The 19,384-nt window shown below is 55.3% G+C and overlaps 3 protein-coding genes across 3 annotated transcripts; 1 reads left to right on the plus strand and 2 right to left on the minus strand.

Annotated features, from left to right (window-relative positions):
- Positions 1-651: 651 nt before the first annotated feature.
- Positions 652-2,166, minus strand: J7T55_010604 (uncharacterized protein; the record flags this gene model as incomplete). The annotated part of the gene is made up of 1 exon (XM_053145165.1): positions 652-2,166. The coding sequence occupies one exon, from the start codon at positions 2,164-2,166 to the stop codon at positions 652-654; it is 1,515 nt and encodes a 504-aa protein (XP_052992451.1).
- An 826-nt stretch (positions 2,167-2,992) lies between these two features.
- J7T55_010605 (fatty acid synthase beta subunit dehydratase) lies at positions 2,993-9,366 on the minus strand (the record flags this gene model as incomplete). Its single annotated transcript, XM_053145166.1, has 2 exons — positions 2,993-4,116; positions 4,170-9,366. 2 exons carry the CDS (start codon positions 9,364-9,366, stop codon positions 2,993-2,995), a joined length of 6,321 nt encoding a protein of 2,106 aa, XP_052992452.1.
- A 4,081-nt stretch (positions 9,367-13,447) lies between these two features.
- On the plus strand, positions 13,448-19,150 carry J7T55_010606 (fatty acid synthase subunit alpha; the record flags this gene model as incomplete). Its single annotated transcript, XM_053145167.1, has 3 exons — positions 13,448-13,973; positions 14,039-18,984; positions 19,037-19,150. 3 exons carry the CDS (start codon positions 13,448-13,450, stop codon positions 19,148-19,150), a joined length of 5,586 nt encoding a protein of 1,861 aa, XP_052992453.1.
- Between the last annotated feature and the right edge of the window lie 234 nt (positions 19,151-19,384).

Here is a 19,384-nt window from a genome sequence, read left to right on the forward strand (position 1 = left end):
CAGCTAGTATCAGAGATTGTCGGTTTGCTCTCCTCAATATGATAGAATTTTGGCCATGGTGTTTCCTGAAGTTGATCGCATGTAATTTGATGAGTGTAGAAAGCCTCAGATGATGTATCAATGTACGTGGATAGCTCTCACGGCTTCTCGACATCGTATGTTCCAAACAATAGAGCGCTACCATCATTGAGAGACCGACTATATCAGAAGGTTGCACAAGATATTTTGAATGGGTGGTTGGTTTATATTGCCAAACTCCTTGACTGAATTTGACCATTGTCTAGGTCCTGGTGTTGAAAGCAGAAATAAATCTCGTACAGAGCAGCCTGTCAGTCACAGACAGATGAGTCGTGGTAATTCCCACTCGATAATGAAATGAATACTCATATGCAGTATACATTTTGGAGGAAAAGGCTTTGAAGCAGAATTGTGTCAAGGTCTATGGCAGATATTGTGGAAATTGCTTTGCAGCTTGATTGTCTTGCTGTATCTATCCTCGTTCAACATGCCAGCGTTACCTGAAGAGATAAGGCAACAAGGCATGCATCTCCGGCGACCAACATTCAGATCTAGATGCCTTCTATCCAATACCAGAGCGCCTAGTTCCAGAAGCCTGCCTCACAATCAAGTCCTCATAACTACCTGCACATCCTATGACCTCCTCTCATGCACCAACCTCCCCTTGACCCAGACCTTAGTCGTATTCCGGTCATCCCCATTAAACAACCACTTAGCCACCATCTCCTCCCAGCTCTCCCACCCAAACACATCCACATTCCCCTCCGCCCCCTCCCCGTCCTCCCCGACAACCCCAAGCGCAACAAGCTGCGCATCCCACTGCATCCCGACCTCAAACCCACCAACCACGCCCTCGAGCCCGACGCACCTGGCGCCGCCCCGCGTGGCGAGGTGCAGCACCTCCTCGACGCTGAGCTTGGCCTTCTCGTCGCCGCCCATGGCAACATGCCGCGACACCAGCGCGGCCTGCCTCGCGGCGTCCAGCACACTCGGGCTGTACCCCCCACTAACGTCCGTGCCGAGCCCGACGTCGACCCCCTGCTCGAGCAGCCAGCGGACCCGCGCCGCCCCGGACGTGATGGCGCTGTTGCTGCAGGGACAGTGGCTGACCTTAGTGCCCCGGTCGGCAAGCAGCTTCGCCTCGCCCTCGGAGAGGTGCACGGCGTGCGCGAGGATGGTCTGCTCCGTCAGCAGGCCAAAGGCGTCGTACACGCCCGCGTACCCCCTGCCCCCGCCCGCCTCGGCCGGGAACAGGTCCGAGACCAGCTCGATCTCGCCCCTGTTCTCGCTGACGTGCGTCTGGACGGGCAGGCGCTCCTCGCGCGCCAGGTCGCCCAGCGCGCGCATGCTCTGCGCCGTGCAGCTGGGCGCGAAGCGCGGGGTGACGATGGGGCGCACCAGGTTCCCGGCCGGGTCGGCGCGGCGCGCGTGGGCGACGCACTCGCGCGTGCGCGCCAGGCCCTGCGCGGCGTCCTCGTCGCGGTACCAGGGCGGGCAGGTCGAGGGCTCGTCCATGCACACGCGCCCCACGAGGGCGCGCTGGCCCCGCGCCAGGCACAGGTCCACCAGCAGGTTGGTGGCGGCGACGTCGACGGTGGCGAAGTAGGCGGCGCAGGTGGTGCCGTGGGCGAGGGTGCGGCCTACGCAGCGGGCGTAGACGCGGCGGGCTTTGGCGTGGTCGCGGCCCAGCGATGCCTCGAGCGGGAAGGTGTATGTGTTGAGCCAGTCCAGCAGCGTCGACTTGCCGAAGATGCCGGCGTTGGGGTACTGCGAGGCGTGGATGTGCGTGTCTATGAAGCCCGGGAAGAAGAACCTCACAGGTGGTGGTGGTGGTGGTGGTGGTTGTGTTGGTAGTGAGCTGCCGCTCTCATTTTGGATGCTGGTGCTGCTCGTGTTGTTGCTCCTGGTGGGGGATGTGGTGTCGTATATCTTGCACTCGGCAGCACTCCATCCCAGCCTGTTGAACGTCTCATCCAGCGTGCGGGTGTGGTCACATTCCCTCTCGATGGCAATAATCGTCCCTGTGGCCCCCTCCACAAAGACAGCAGTGTTGTGCAGGTACTCTAGCTCATCGAGGGCCCTGGAGTGGATGAACGTCCCTATGAAAACCTGATTGGGAGGGGGAGAGGGTGAGGGATTTGCACTCATGTCGTGTGCGTGTGTATGTATGTGTATATGTATGTGTACACCTCCTAGTCTAGGTAGTTAGGTAAAGGCCAAATGGAGGTGGGAGGCGTGGTTTCTTTGGCTCGGCACGGTGCAGTGTGGGATTGGGATTGGATTGGATTGACTTGCATGCGCACGCAGCTGCGGGGATTTGATTTGATTGCAGTGATGCTGTTGCCGTTGCCGTTGGATTTCGGTTCGCAGCGGCTGGTCTGGTCTGGGTTTCGTCTCGACTCTCGAGCCAAGCTGACAGTGCGCGCTATCTTATCGCCCGTCAAATTGCTTGCTGCAGAGCTGTTGGGGCAGTCGATGGCTGTCGTGCTCGTCCTCTTGAGGGGGACAAAGGCTCGCCAGTCGGGGGGTTTGCTCTGGGAACACAAGATGCACGTCAGGACGCGATGTTCAAGGCTCTGCAACAATGTGACAGCCTGGGGACATTCGAATGTCTAAGACCTCTCTATTTTATTTCCGATCTCATTCAGGACCACGGTCAGTCAATCAGTCATACCTATGTCTAATAAATACATCTGCACCAAACCAGAACCTCAGCAAAAACACGGCCAACGCCGGCGCCCGCCACCATGCCCAAACGGAAGACGGCTTGTCCCATGCCTGCCTTATCAATGTCGGACCCACACAATCAACAAGAGCCATTACTATTTCATCACCATTTAACCACTCATCCCTCATTCATTGGGCACACCCATCGTGAGCCAGTCATGCATTGTATAGCCTTTCCCACCACATTTCCATATCATGCCCCAGGGAAAAATGAATTTGTCGCGCTCTATGCTAGCCCTTCAACAGTCTAGTCAGAGTGCACGCCATTGGTGGTGCCGTTAACGACGGTGGTGCCGTTGATACCTTCGGCTGGGCCAGTACCATCTCCTTGGTACGAGTCCCAGTTCGCCAGCACATTGGCAATGCGAGGCGAGTTGGTAAGCTTGTACACATCCTCAAAGTACTCCTTGGTCAGGGCAAAAGGCTTGGCCGTGACGTTGGGGATGTACTTGCCCACCAGCTTGGACGGGTCGATGGTGGTCTTGTTGATCTTCTTGAGTAGGAAAGATCGGAACGGCTTGACACCGCTGCGCAAGAACGTCGAGTGGAATGGCACATCGATGCCCTTGAGAGGGATCGTGGCGAATCCCCTCTCGAGCTCGAGAGGCTTTGGCTTCTTCTCCGTCTGCGACGCGCCCTCCTGAATGATTTGCACCAAATGGCCCTTCACCTCCTCAATCGACATCTCCCCCATCATCTTCTCGATGTTGATCTTTTGCACCTTCAGGTAGTTGCAGACAAAGCCCAGGGTGTCCAGGGCGCGGAGGTCACCAGCACACACATACTGCATGTTGGCAATGTTGAAGTTGACAATCTCGAGCAGCCACCCTGTAGCCTCGGCAACATTGGCAACGACGAACCGAAGAGCCTCCTCGTTGAAAGTCTTGGAGATTCGGCTTGGGTTGACAGCACACATGGAGTAGTTGGAGCGTCCAGAAGCATCTCGCTCCACAGCAACTTGCATCGTCAGACCACGGTAGAAAACGACCGAGACCAAGGATTCGATGGGCATGACTTCAGCCAGCGCAGCAAGAGCACTGTACTCGCCAAGAGAATGTCCAGCAAATGTGTTGTCGCGGGGAACGAGGCCCTTCGCCTTCATGTCCTCAAAGCTTGCCTTCTCCATCAAGGTCAAGGCAGGCTGTGTGAACTGAGTGGCCGACAGCAGACCGCTGGGCGACTTGTACGTGTAAGACGGGGTGCTCTCGCTGATCTCGTTGAAGATACGCTCCGACTTGATGGAACCATCTGCGGCCACCGTCTCGAAAGTCATTGCCATGTAGTTCGCCCGGATAGCCTTGCCACGGGGGCCACCAAAGTGAATCGTGAGTTCCTTGGGGTTGTTCCTCACAATGTTCGTAATGGCGAAGCCTAGGACCGTTAGCATGTGGTAAAGCAAATGAGGCAAAGGAGTGATTACATACCGTAGGTGTCCATGAGATACTTGTCTGCGCGGTCCCAGACCTCCTTGGCCACAGGACTGCTGTCATACAAGTCCATACCCATACCTTGCTCCTGAGAGCCTTGTCCGGTGAAGACGTAGGCTGTCACGGGCTGCTCGACTTCGGCCTCTCCAAGGAGCACCTTCTCTTCGGTCTCTTTGTTGCTGGCTTCGACCTTGATGATCTTGCGTCCAGCAACCATTCCCACGTGTTGCATCTTGACCTGGATTTCATCATTGGGCAGCACCATACCCACGAGGGAAGCGTGGAAACTTCGGACACGTCCTACATTATTCTCGGCCGCCCAGGTCTCCACCAGACTTCGCACAGCTGCACTAGAGAACATGCCGTGTGTGATAGTTCCGGGCAAGTTGGCGTAGTTGGCGAAGACTCGAGAAACGTGGATAGGGTTGTAGTCGCCCGAGACGCGTGCGTATCCTTCGTTGGACGCCGGGGCTCTCAGCTGCAGAGGTGTCTTTCCGCTCAGAGGGATCGGGTTCTCGAACATCACTGGCTGCTCGATGGATGCTCCGTTGCGCTGGAGGTAGTCGATGACAGGGTTGCCGTGGGACTCGCCCGACGAGTAGTCAACAGATGCAACCTGGACGATTTCCTTGGTTGGAAGCTCGAGGAGGACCTGACCGCGAGTCTCGACGTTGCTGTAAACAGTCTTCGTCTTGAAGCGAACAAGTGACTCCAGACGGAATGTCAAGATCTTGCCGAGCAAGTCCAAGTTGAGGGCCTTATCATCGACCTGGAACCACTCCTTTGACTTGAGCACGGCAACATCCTTGGCCGTCTCCAGGTGAATCTGCATAGGCGTCTCAATCTTGCGCTGGAAGGTGTTCTCATAGTCGGTGTAAACGCCCCGGTAGAGGAATTGAGATGTCACCTCCATCACATCCTCGCCATCACGTTCAATGGTGCCACACACTTCGACCATCTTGCCAGAGTCCTGGTTGACGACAGCGTTGACGCGAGCGGTGGTCGTTAGTTGGTCGCCCTTCTTGAGGGGCTCAGCACCGGGCATCATGCGGAACTCGTTTGACAGATGCACGAGCTTCAACAAGTCGCCGTCGATGGTACGAGGGAAGATAGGCTTGGTGATAGCCTTCCACCCAACGACGATTGCGAAGTCCATTGGCGCATACATGATTTTGCCCGGTCGGTCAATGAATGCTTCGCCGTGGTTGCCAACAGCGTGTGCGAAGTCGTTGATGGCCTCACTGGTGACTGTTGCTTTGCCGCCATCGAACCTGCCAGTCACAATGGCATCGAGGTCCAGTTTCTCGTCACCGAACCAGGCTCGCCAGTAGAACTCTTTGATGCGGTCATTGCGCCCATCCATGACTTCGTGAATTGGAGCATAACCAGCCTCAGGGTGGTAGATGAACTCGAGAGGCAGCGAAACAGGCTTGCCAAGGGCCGTTGTGTCCTTGATCATGTTGACCACAATCTTGTTGTCCCCGGTCATCTTCACCTCAATGACATCAACGTATTGATTGTGGCGGGGTTGCTCTTTGACGACAATGGTTGTCTTCTCCGGAGTGTTGGGGTAGAGTATCTCCACATACAATCCACGAGCAGGTGCGAAGATCCGCTTCATAGGGTTGGTCTGGTACTTCTGACCTTGGACAACAACCTCCGACATGAGGAGAGCATGTCGCCATGAACGCTTTGGTCCGGCAAGGAGTGTGCGCCAATCATCAACAGTGGGCAGCGTTGCTGAGGGGGTGTTCGCGATGCGGTATATGTTCTTGTTGTTGTCATACGAAACAGTGACACCCTCAGAGTCGAGAGGAATCTCGGAGTCAACGAGCTTACCGCCAAAGTACTCAATGGCAGGAATCTTAGTTGGGTCGTTGTTGTACATGTCGCGTGTTAGGTAGTTGATATGACCATTGTGAATGCCATCAAGAATCTGCTTGATAGGCTCGTCGGCAATTGTGGAGTATCTGACGGCCGTTGGTCCTTGCAGGATACAAGTTCGACCGACGTCCTGTCCGATGACAGCGTCCAGATCCTCAGACTGCCAGAGCGAATCCTTCTTGAAGTAGAACTCGAAGTTATCGTCTAAGGCAGGCACGAAGGTCACTGGCTTTTGGAACGGGTTCATGCACAGCATCAAGAAATACTGAACATCCTGAGCGTTGATGATCTGCTTGTCGGCGTCGGGGTACTGCGACAAGATCTTCTCCACGGCAGAGTATGGCTCAGCAAGTTCGGAGTAGCTCTGCAGAAGCGAGGGCTTGCCCGTGGTGGACGTGAAGCGCTCCTCCACACGGTGGATGAAGTCTCCGGTCATCTTGGTGAAGGTAGGATCAATCCAGCGGGACTGGTGCTTCACGTAAAGAAGCTCGACTAGCCTGCGCACGACCTCGCCGTAAGTCATATCCTCGAGATCGACGGACTCGCCAGCCTTGTTCTTGCCAAACCACACCTTCTGGAAGTCTTCGTTGAGCTTCTTGATGATGTAGGCTTTGTTCTTCTTGAGTTCAGCGATGCGCTTCTCCTTTGGCAGAGTGAAGATCTTTTGGTCCATCTCAGCCCAAAACCTAACACCACGAGTGGCAAGCTTGTGAATGGGCTCGCCCATCTCAGAGCGAACCGTGAGAACACCACCAGTGGGTCCCTGATATGTCTTCTCCCACTCGCTGTCGTCAACACCGGGAGCTTCGACGATGGCCTTCTTGGCGTCCTTGCTGGTGTGCGCCTCTTTGGCGACCATCATTCGGCTGCCGAAGAGGCACCCATCGTAAGGCATCGGGGGGTAACCAAACTTCTTTGACCACTCTCCGGTGATGTATGGATAAGTGTCTTCTGCACCGCCGAAACCACTGCCGGCAACGAGGATGAGGTTCTCCTGTCGACGGATCCTGCCGTACATGTTCAAGATGGGGTGGTGGAAGTCCTCGAAAGAGTGGTGACCACCGCCACGACCACCAGTCCACTGGAGCATGACAGGGAATGTAGGGTTTGCCTTGGCGATGTTGATGACGGCCTGGATGGCCTCAGAGGAGCCAGGCTTGAAGGAAATGTGCTTCAAGCCCAGTGTCTCGATGTACTCTTGAGCAACCTCGATAGAAGGCACGCCAGCTCCAATAGTGAGACCCTCAATCGGCACACCTTCGGCCCTGAGTCGGCCGAGCATAGGAATTTGCCAGGCCATGGCCCTTGGGTTCACGTAGATGAGGTTCACGCCGATACCTCGCCCAGCAGGAATTGCCTTCTCGATCTTCTTGAGCGCTGCAGTCATCATCCCAGGATCGAAATAACCACCACCTGCAAGCTCAATGTGATATCCAGCTTGCATTGTGGCAGCGACGAAGTCCCATTCCACTGTGCAAGGAGTCATACCGGCAACCATGACGGGAGGGATACCAAGAAGCCTGCTCATCTTGGTGTCCACAAACGTCTTGCCGCTGGAGTTCTTGATCAACCTTGGCCCGTACTCCTTCACCCAGTCGATGGCATACTTGACAGCATGCTCCTCGTCGCGGTCAAAGATCTCGGGCTTGTAACCAACATCATTTACTGATCCGCTGATAGTGCCAGCGAGAATGACGCGAACACCAGTACCCTCCTTGTTACGGCTGGTGAGGATGCCGAGACCGGAAACACCACCCGGGCCGAAATCCAGCACGTGGGTCGCATTTTCGAAGACTGTCGCCTTCTCCCAGTTCACGGTGTCCCGAGTGATGAGGCGGATCAAAGTTGGAACGACATTGCCCTTGACCTCCTCACGAATGTCCTTTCCAGTGTTGGTGTCGTAAACAGGGATGGCCAGCGACTTGGCATCGATTTTGATGTTCTTCAGGTCTTCGTCGATGAGGGAGGTTGCCTCAGCGAGGTACTTGCTGTGGAACGGGGCGGTAATAGGAAGGAATCGGTTCACAAATCGGACCTTCCGCTGGGTATGCGGAACCCGTGTTTGGTCGAGACCTGTGGGTGCCTTGACTTTTCGAAGCTGCAGGTTCAGACCGTACAGGGACATGGGTGGTCCCGTCACGACCATGTTTCGCGGGCTGTTGATGAGTGAAATGGCAATGTGTCGGTCGGCAGGGAGGTACTTGTTGGTTGCATCGATGTGCGTCTGGACCTGATCTTGCGAGAGGTCGCGAATGCTCAGCATGGGCGTGGGCGTTCCCTCGCCGTTCTCAATCGAGTCCTGCAGCACCGAGGGAGTCATGGAAGTCCGAGGGAATGTCTGCTGGCTGCGAGCTCCAATCCAGAAAAGGATTGAGAGGGATGACTTGACAATTTCTGGCCAAGTCTCCCAGGAGTCTGCTGCAGCAGTGGCAGCAGCCATCACAACACCTTGGGAATGACCAGTGGTACCGCTGATGCGTTCCCTCAGCGTGCCTGGGTGGATTCCGAGGGCCTTGCAGGTAACCTCGTAATGCGCCAACTGAACGAGACCGATAAGTGGGAAGCTCACAGGAGCCGTGATCAGGTAGTCGACATCTGGGGTAGCTTCTGGATTTTGCAGCCAGTTCATGATGTCCAGACCTTTGGTGAATAGCTTCTCGGCCGAGGGGTTGTTGGCCAGAGTCTGCAGCTGCTCAGCAGCGGTCAAAACGAGGTCACCGATGAAGGCAGGGTAAGTTTGCCACAACTCGCGCAGCTCCTCGAAGTATTCCTCGATGTTGCCCTGGCCACCGAAAATGTTGTAGATGGAGGCATCTCCTTCCTCAGCCGCCCGGAAAAGAGCAGACTGGTGGGGGCGGACAGCCCTGTTCAAAACTGACCTTGCGGCATAGTAGCTGCGAAGGACCTCGGATTTCTTTGCGTCGATACCTGGCAGGGTTGCGGCCAAGGCGTGGGCATCATTGCCATGGAGGAAGGCCCGCTCAAACTCGTTAAGAATCAGCTTGAGCACATCCTCGTAGGAGCCCTGGGAGTCATCCTCGCCCTTCTCGACCTCTTGGGCAATGTAGCCCATGTATCTGGCCACCAGCTCAGGAGTGGAAGATGGCTCGTCATCTTGTGCAAGCTCGTCGGTTGGTGGGGGCAGACTCGCAACAAAGCGGTCTTTTAGTTGGATGGCGTGGAAGTGGAGGCTTGTAGGGATGAGGAAAGAGGTCTCGAGAGAGCCGTGGGAGAGGGTCAAAGGTCGGAGAGAGGCGGAAGACCGAGGGGTCGACACGCCCGTCTGAGCGCCAGTACCGGTGCCGTACATGGTGGAAAAAGGGGGTATCGTCTATGGGATCTATGGAAGTCTTCTGGGGAAAAGTCAGCAGGCTGTCCCACGGCTGAGGGGAAGGAAGCATGCGAATGCAGCGACTTACAATTTATGATATCTCTTCTCTTCGTCTCGAGGATACTCGAAATACTCAGTCAAGAGCAGCGAGTGCAAAACTCTATCGCGGTGAACACAGGGGGGGAAGAAGGCTGGAGGCCACACGAAGCGAAGATGTTTGGCACTGGACTGGGGCCGAAGAGGATGATGGTGGGAGGAAGAGGAGGAGCTTGCAAAGGTAGAGAAGATGGATAGATCTAGTGAGTAGGCAGGGTGTTTACAACTTTGGGCCAAAGGGGACTGGGTCCAAAGTTATTGATTCGGGGGGAGGGAAGGAGAGAAGAGGCAGGCGAGCGGGTGCGCGAAGCCGTTGGTGTTCTTGTTCGTCAACTTCTCTCTCTATTTTTTGGGCCCTGGAGCAAGGCTTCAACCAACAACACCTGGGCAAGCGGAAGATGATCAGTAATGCCGGCCGTGCAGAGAAGTTCCTTTGGTCCTTGCTAGCCTCGCAGCCAGAACACAGCACATCAAATCAAAGTCCGGCTGTATGGGATGTTGAACCAATCCACCGAATTCAATTTCGATTCCCAACAAACTCGTCCTCCCGTTCTGCCAGCCTGCAGGGATGTTCGCATTTTTGCCAAGGGTCGACTGGCCGCGGGGGAACCTAGCCCCACGCCCCACGCGAACTTTTTCCCAAGTTTCCTGCACTTGCACCCAAAGAACACCAGGGCCCCTCCTTCCTGGCTGTCTGGGCATCTGGAAGACGCAGCATGGGAGACATGTCATTGCTTTTCTTCCCTTTGTCTTGAGACTGAATCTATTTACATAGTGAAGACCTCCTACCTGAATCTAGCCTGCCAGGGGCTTAATAACTCATGCAAATACCGATTCCTTCTGCTGATGTGCCCTGGAAGGTGCAGTCACCGCCTTCCCCCCAGGGACAAGGTAGGAACAGTTTGGCGCTCCTAAGCTGACTGGGGGAAGGCTCCACACACGCGTCATCCATCGCAGGTACTGGTACATGCGTCAATGGCTTAATCGACAACGGTCCAAACGCTTGGTGAACCCCATCCAAAATAAATCCCCGGCTCGACCGATGTGGCCACGGGCTGCAACGCAACCTTGAGCAGGGGCGCTAGCAGATTGGGCAACCGATGCATCGATGCATCGACGGCGCCCGCCATCACCTTTACATAGCATCAATGTTTCGACGAGTTGATTGCCGAGCAGAGTCTCGAATATCTTCAGACGCGTGGCTACAAGGCCAGTGCTGCAATTCTCGTGCAATTCTCGCAGCATTGAGTTTCTTGTTTCCCCATCTATCATCCCTGGAAAGCAGCACATAGTACATAGTTAGAACGAAGCCACAACCATCCACACCCGCCAAAACCTAGAGTCCCGTCGGGAGCTATGCCTTAGCTACGCCAGGAATCCCGCGAGAGACTAGACCATTGCTCCCATTCTTGTATCCACTGCCCTGGTATTGATTAGACATGATCAGCGGCTCTCGTTGGCTATCTCCACTGGCTTCAATGGCTTTGTTCTCTGCAAATACCGTGGCACCGTGCCTTGGCGGGGCCCAGCCGTCCTGGTCACTGGAGTGTCTAGCAAGGCTCTACCCATTCCATGGTAAGGCGAGACCGCAGTAGCCCAAACATGCACATCAGCACTTCTGCACGTCACAATCGCCGAGCTGTTCCACTGCCTACATGTGCTCCAAAGCAGCTCCCTGGGCGCCGCATGACACGGACCAAGGCATGCCAGGATCTACAATGCCAGCCCATTCCAGAAATACCGGTCATTGGTAACACCATATTGGCTAACTCAGCAGCTCCATCTCGAATGGTGAGTATTTGTCCCAGTATAGTCACCCACTCGAGCCACTGTCGCGACTGGTGAGTGACAGCTCCAGAGCCCATCATGGTAAGTACAGCGTGGGGCAAGACTTCAAATTTCGCGACTCCTGGTCCCGTATGATAAATGTGAAGGGACTCGTTCCGGATGAAAAGATCATGTGTTTGGTGCTCGTCAACTATGCCGTACACTTTTGAATGATCTCGCCAAGTCTGTACAAAGTGCTTCGGCTTGGTGAACGGCTCGTACCACAATTCTCACACGAGGTGTTTTCGTCCAAGATAATCTATCAAAAGCTCAGCATATGTAACAACTGGGAGCAATGATGTGCCCGCCAAAACATGGGACAGCTGGGAGACCAAGCCAAGCAGTACCAATACATAAGTGTCAGAAGAAAGACCCTGAATCCAGGAGGAAGACGGGGCCCACCAAGGCCATCGGGTGAAATTAAGCTTATAGCGAAACCCGCCCCAGTGCATGGGAACCATGGCCTAAAGAGTATTTCCAGGGCAGGCTGAGAAGTGACAGTTGTGGTGTGATGAAGTATATCGTACAGGACAACCGGTTGGCGAACAGGCGGATGATAATGTACCGAGTACGTGGGTATGTATTCCGAGAGCGGCCGCCTGGCTGACCCGAGAAGCAATCTCTCCGCGTCGAGTCCACTGCCGCTTGAACTAATCATGGATCCAACCGAGGTATGGCACCTCCCAGCAAGCCAGTATAAGTGATCCCCATGATAGACGCATATCCTCATGGGATTGCGCAGACAGCCGAACGGGAAGTTTCGCATCTCAAGCCGAATCGACCCCGGGCGAACGGACACATTGGCGACGGCAGAAGCTATGAGCTTTGCTGCAGGTCGATAACGATAGAGCGAGTATCGATAAAGCTCAAGCTCTTAAGATGGACCTAGCTCCTGCGACGCGTGAAAGCAGGCAGGGGCTTGGTAGTGGATGCCCACGAGTGTCCAGTCAATGGCACCACAGTCTCTGCATGTTCAGCAGGGAGACCTCCGAAGGCTCCATAGCTCCGTCCAGGAGATACGAGCACCTCGGACCGAGATCTCGAGGTCTCACCCGCAGGCTGGCATAGAGTCGAGCATCTTGATGGGGATGGGAAACGCGTTGACAGCGAGTGGCCGGCCGAGTGTTGCTCTGACGTGCCTGGGGATCCTCAGCAAAACGCAAGGGTCGCCTCAGACAGGCTTGGCCGAGCTTATCGCCTGCAAGATATGTAGCCGTTGCGGTCCTAGCTCGGGGTGGTGAAGCAATGCGGCGTCGCCAGTGGCCAGTGGTCGGTGGCCTGGTCGCTGTTCGGTTGTTTGGCGAGCTGTTGTGTCGTCGCGAGCATTGGAACGGATGGGGTTGTAGTGCATGGGCAGAAACTGTGGGGGCCACCTCCCAGTGCTGGATCTCTGCTAGGCAGAGAGAGCACGGCCGTCCTAAGCAAGGCTGACAGGGGTGCATGACCCCCCTCCCACCCCAGGAAAATGGCACTACTTTGGGTATGTACCGGGTACAAGCGCCCGCCGGCTGGTAATTGCTGTGAGACTGGTGAACTTTGCTCCCCGTGTGGCTACCCCCAACGCTTTCAAGGATTGTTCCTTCCTAGGCCCAACAACGTATACTCGTCCACCAACTTTTTGCTTGGAGGGATCTTATCCGGTGACCTGAAAGTCAAGACGGGCAGAAGGAGGAAATTTGGGTTGCATGAAATCCGTAAGTTGTTGACAACAAGGGTTAATTGACCCGTCGCCGCCGTCCAACGGACCCCTTCCATCACTAAACACCACACCAAGAGGGCCGATTTCTTCCTTTAGATCTTGGATTCTCCTCCCTCATTACCCACCCCCCACGACGGCCACAACTTCCCGTCCCTGAACACCCTCCCACGCCTGGCTCGCCCAAGCTTCTCTCTATCACCTCTTTTTCTGACTTCCAGGTGGCAGAGTTCAGATCCCTCTTCTCCCATACAACACCACTAGAGCCAGCCTCGAAGAATTCTCTTCCGGGCCTCTTCGAGAGCGGTCAACAGCCCCCCTGGCCCTGCCTCACTTACCGCCAACCTAATCCTTCGAAGATACCCGCAATCGATTCTTGAGCATTCTTTCTTCACGCGACACGTCCTTTTTTTCCGCCGCATATAGACCATTGCCAGCAAAATGAGGCCCGAAGTTGAGCAAGAGCTCGCCCACACGCTCCTCGTGGAGCTCCTTGCATACCAGTTCGCCTCGCCCGTGAGATGGATCGAAACTCAAGATGTCTTCCTCGCCGAAAAGACGGCCGAGCGGATCGTCGAGGTCGGTCCTGCTGATACTCTCGGCGTGATGGCCAAGAGGACCCTCGCATCCAAGTACGAAGCCTTCGACGCTGCGAAATCAGTGCAACGACAGATTCTGTGCTACAACAAAGACGCGAAGGAGATTTACTACGATGTTGATCCAATTGAGGAGGAGCCAGAGCCTACACCAGCAGCCAGCTCGAGTAGCGGGTCAGCACCTGCGCCTGCGGCCGCCGCTGCTGCTCCCGCGGCGGCTGCCGCCCCGGCACCCAGCGCTGGCCCTGCGGCTCAGGTCCCAGACGCGCCTGTTGCTGCTATGGACATTGTGCGGGCGCTCATTGCTCAGAAGCTGAAGAAGCCATTCTCAGAGATCCCTCTGAGCAAGGCTATCAAGGATCTTGTTGGCGGTAAGTCTACGTAGCCTGCTATAATCACAGAGAGATCGGGAAGCTAATGTTGGTGCTCACTGCAGGCAAGTCTACCCTACAAAACGAAATCCTGGGCGACCTGGGCAAGGAGTTCGGCTCAACACCAGAGAAGCCGGAAGACACACCTCTGGACGAGCTTGGTGCGTCTATGCAGGCCACCTTCGACGGAAATCTGGGCAAGCAGACACAAGCCCTCATTGCTCGTCTGATTTCTTCCAAGATGCCTGGTGGTTTCAACGCTACAGCAGCACGGAAGTACCTCGAGTCTCGCTGGGGCTTGGCCTCCGGCCGCCAGGATGGTGTGTTGCTCCTCGCAATCACCATGGAGCCACCAGCTCGTCTTGGCTCCGAACCTGACGCAAAGGCCTTCCTGGACGACGTCGCACAGAAATATGCCTCTAATGCCGGCATCAGCCTCAGCACTGCTGCGGCTGCTGGGCCCGCCACCGGTGGCGGTGGCATGATGATGGACCCGGCTGCCATTGACGCCCTCACTAAAGACCAGAGGGCGCTCTTCAAGCAGCAGCTTGAGCTGCTTGCGCGGTACCTCAAGCTTGACCTGCGCGCTGGAGACAAGGCCTTCATCAACGAACAGAAATCGAGCAAGGTTCTGCAAGCCCAGTTAGATCTGTGGAGTGCGGAGCATGGTGATTTCTACGCGGCTGGAATCGAGCCGTCTTTCAACCCGCTCAAGGCAAGGACATATGACTCGTCATGGAACTGGGCTCGTCAAGACGCCTTGACCATGTACTTTGACATTATCTTTGGCCGACTTCAGGTTGTCGACCGTGAGATTGTGAGCCAGTGTATTCGTCTGATGAGCAAATCGAACCCCACGCTCCTCGAGTTCATGCAATACCATATCGACAATTGCCCAACAGAGCGTGGCGAGACGTACAAGCTCGCTAAGGAGCTGGCAACACAGCTGCTTGAGAACTGCCGCGACGCGCTGACTGTCGATCCTGCCTACAAGGACGTCGACTTCCCCACCGGCCCGCACACCACGATTGATGCCCGTGGTAACCTCAGCTATGAGGAAGTTCCCCGACAAAGCTGCCGAAAGCTGGAGCACTATGTTCAGCAGATGGCTGAAGGTGGCAAGATCTCCGAGTACGGCAACCGGTCCAAGGTTCAGGGCGACCTGGGCCGTCTGTACAAGATGATCAAGGCGCAACACAAAATGTCCAAGGGTTCTCAACTGGAGATCAAGACTCTGTACAGCGATGTGATTCGGTCGCTGAACATGAACGAGAGCCAGATCCTCAAGGATGATGCCAACAAGCCAGGCTTGCTTGCCAAGAAGGTGGCCAAGCCAAAGGGGAAGATGGAGGCCATCCCCTTCCTCCACCTGAAGCAGAAGTCAATGCACGGATGGGAATACAGCAAGAGGCTCAGCAACGTCTACCTGGACTGCTTGGAGCGCGGAGCTAGAGACGGTATTAGCTACGCTGGCAAGTACGCACTCATGACCGGCGCCGGTGCAGGCTCTATCGGTGCGGAAGTCTTGCAAGGCTTGATCAGCGGTGGTGCTCACGTCATTGTCACCACGAGCCGTTTCTCACGAGAAGTGACAGAGTACTACCAGGCCATGTACGCTCGTCATGGCGCTCGTGGGTCCCAGCTTGTCGTTGTGCCCTTCAACCAAGGCAGCAAGCAAGACGTTGAGGCTCTGATCGAGTACATCTACGATCCAAAGACCGGTCTCGGCTGGGATCTTGACTTCGTCATCCCTTTTGCTGCCATCCCTGAGAACGGCCGCCAAATTGACGGCATTGACTCCAAGTCCGAGCTGGCCCACCGTATCATGCTCACGAATCTTCTGCGTATGCTTGGCAGCATCAAGATTCAGAAAGCCAATCGCGGCTTTGAGACTCGACCTGCGCAAGTCATGCTTCCTCTTTCGCCCAACCACGGCACCTTCGGCAGCGATGGTCTCTACTCTGAGTCCAAACTTGCCCTCGAGACGCTGTTCAACCGTTGGCACGCGGAGGATTGGGGCAACTACCTCACCATCTGTGGCGCCATCATTGGCTGGACTCGTGGCACTGGTCTCATGTCGGCCAACAATGTCGTGGCTGAGGGTGTTGAGAAGCTGGGCGTGCGCACATTCTCTCAGCAGGAGATGGCCTTCAACTTGCTCGGTCTGATGTCGCCTCAAATTGTTGACTTGTGTCAAATGGAGCCAGTCATGGCAGACCTGAACGGTGGTCTTCAGTTTATTCCCAACTTGAACAACGTCATGACCAAGCTTCGCAAGGACATCATGGAGACAAGTGAGATTCGAAGGGCTGTCACCAAGGAGACGGCTTTGGAGAACGCCACCGTGAACGGTGCAGACTCTGAGGCTCTCTACAAGAAGAAGGTCATTGAGCCGCGTGCCAACATCAAGTTTGACTTCCCCAACCTGCCGGACTGGAAGCAGGACATCGCACCTCTGAATGCCAACTTGAAAGACATGGTCGATTTGGAGAAGGTCGTTGTTGTCACTGGCTTCGCAGAAGTTGGACCTTGGGGTAACTCACGCACTCGATGGGAAATGGAGGCTTACGGCCAGTTCTCCCTTGAGGGTTGTATCGAAATGGCCTGGATCATGGGTCTCATCAAGAACCACAATGGACCACTCAAGGGCAAGCCCAAGCCCTACTCTGGCTGGGTCGACGCCAAGACGGGCGAGCCTGTCGACGACAAGGACATCAAGGCTAAGTATGAGAAGCAAATCATTGAGCACTCCGGCATCAGACTTATTGAGCCTGAGCTGTTCGGTGGATATGACCCCAACAAGAAGCAGCTGCTTCACGAGGTTGTCATTGAGGAGGATCTTGAGCCCTTCGAGACGTCCAAGGAGACGGCCGAGGAGTTCAAGCGTGAGCACGGCGACAAGGTCGAGATCTTCGAGATTCCCGACAGCGGCCAGTACACAGTTCGCATGAGGAAGGGCGCTGGTCTGTGGATCCCCAAGGCCTTGCGTTTCGACCGTCTTGTTGCTGGTCAGATCCCAACTGGCTGGGATGCCAAGCGATACGGTGTACCCGACGACATCATCTCCCAAGTCGACCCTGTGGCTTTGTTCGTCCTGGTTTCAACGGCAGAGGCTCTGATCTCGGCTGGTATCACGGACCCTTACGAGTTCTACAAGTACGTCCACGTCTCCGAGGTCGGCAACTGTGTCGGCTCTGGTATGGGAGGCGCTGCTGCCCTCCGAGGTATGCACCGCGACCGCTTCCTCGACAAGCCTCTCCAGAACGACATCTTGCAGGAGTCTTTCATCAACACCATGGCTGCCTGGGTCAACATGCTGCTGATCTCGTCCTCTGGCCCGATCAAGACCCCTGTTGGCGCTTGTGCGACAGCTGTAGAGTCCGTTGACATCGGTTACGAGACAATCATGGAAGGCAAGGCTCGCGTCTGCTTTGTTGGTGGCTTTGATGACTTCGGAGAGGAAGGCTCGTATGAGTTTGCCAACATGAAGGCCACAAGCAATGCTGTTGATGAATTTGCTCACGGTCGTACACCCAAGGAGATGTCTCGGCCTACGACTACCACCAGAAATGGCTTCATGGAGTCTCAGGGTTGTGGTGTCCAGGTCATTATGACTGCCAAGCTTGCCTTGGACATGGGTGTCCCCATTCACGGTATCCTCGCTTTGACAACCACTGCCTCTGACAAGATCGGCCGCTCCGTTCCAGCGCCTGGCCAGGGTGTCCTAACCACTGCTCGCGAGAACGCTGGCAAGTTCCCCTCGCCTCTGCTAGACATCAAGTACAGGAGGCGACAAATCGAGCTCCGCAAGAAGCAGATCAAGCAGTGGCAAGCCAACGAACTCGAGTTCCTTGCTGAAGAAGTCGAGGCCATGAAGTCACAAGGCGAGCAATTCGATGACAAGACGTACACAAGCGACCGCGTCAACCACATCGAAAAGGAAGCCCAGAGACAAGAGAAGGAGGTTCTCCGCAGCTTCGGAAACAACTTCTGGAAACAGGACACCAGCATCGCTCCTCTCCGTGGCGCCCTGGCTACGTGGGGTCTTACGATCGACGATCTTGGTGTCGCTTCCTTCCACGGTACTTCGACCAAGGCCAATGACAAGAACGAATCTTCTGTCATTTGCCAGCAGCTCGAACACCTTGGCCGTAAGAAGGGCAACGCCGTGCTGGGTATCTTCCAGAAGTACCTCACCGGTCACCCCAAGGGTGCTGCAGGTGCTTGGATGATGAACGGCTGTCTGCAAGTGCTCAACACCGGTTTAGTGCCTGGCAACCGCAATGCCGACAATATCGACGAGGTCATGGAGAAGTTTGACTACATCGTCTACCCAAGCCGCAGCATTCAGACAGACGGCATCAAGGCCTTCTCTGTCACATCCTTCGGTTTCGGTCAGAAGGGCGCTCAGGCCATTGGTATCCATCCCAAGTACCTCTTCGCCACCCTTGATGAGGCCACCTACCGCTCTTACTGCACCAAGGTTGATGCACGACAGAAGAAGGCTTACAGCTTCTTCCACAATGGCATGATCAACAACACACTCTTCGTTGCCAAGACCCACGCGCCTTACACGGATGAGCAGCTCAGCTCCGTCTTGCTCAACCCCGACGCTCGTGTCACCGAGAACAAGAAGACGGCCGAGCTTACATTCCCTTCTGACTTCATGGACTTGTCCAAGAAGACGATTCCCGCTGAGAAGAAGAAGACGATGTACGAGACTGTCACCCAGCTAGCATCACAGCTGCAGACCAAGAACTCAAGTGTTGGTGTCGACATTGAAGATATCGACAGCTTCAACATCGAGAATGACACCTTTGTTGAGCGCAACTTCACTGCGAAGGAGATCGCTTACTGCAAGAAGAGCGCTGCACCAAGAAGCTCCTTTGCCGGCAGGTGGAGCGCGAAGGAGGCCGTGTTCAAGAGCCTGAATGTCCCCAGCAGGGGCGGTGGCGCAGCCCTGAACGAGATCGAGATATTGAGCAACGAGCACGGTGCTCCTACTGTTCAAGTAAGTGCACTTTTGCCTAGAAAACTGGACAATTTTACTGACTGCTCTACAGCTACACGGTAATGCTGCTGCTGCTGCCGACAAGGCTGGCGTGTCGGAGGTCAGCGTCTCCATCTCGCACTCTGACAACCAGAGCATCGCTATTGCATTGGCCAAGTTTAAGTAGGCTGTGTCAGAAAAGACAAGGACAGTGTATTTTAGAGATGGCTTTCATTTTGCGCCGGGCACTCTATGGGGCGTTTGAGGGTCATGATTCGTTTTTGGGGGACTTTTGCTTCTCAACCGTTATAAATGTAAACACATGAGATAAACGACACAGAAAGGGTTGGGCATGAGGGACAACCGCACTGCACTGCACTGTAGTGTAGATAGAGGGGGATGACAGGTGGCACGCGACGGG

Source organism: Diaporthe amygdali (genome assembly GCF_026229845.1).
Source record: "Diaporthe amygdali strain CAA958 chromosome Unknown NODE_19_length_847323_cov_64_739301, whole genome shotgun sequence".
Taxonomy (NCBI): Eukaryota; Fungi; Ascomycota; class Sordariomycetes; order Diaporthales; family Diaporthaceae; genus Diaporthe; species Diaporthe amygdali.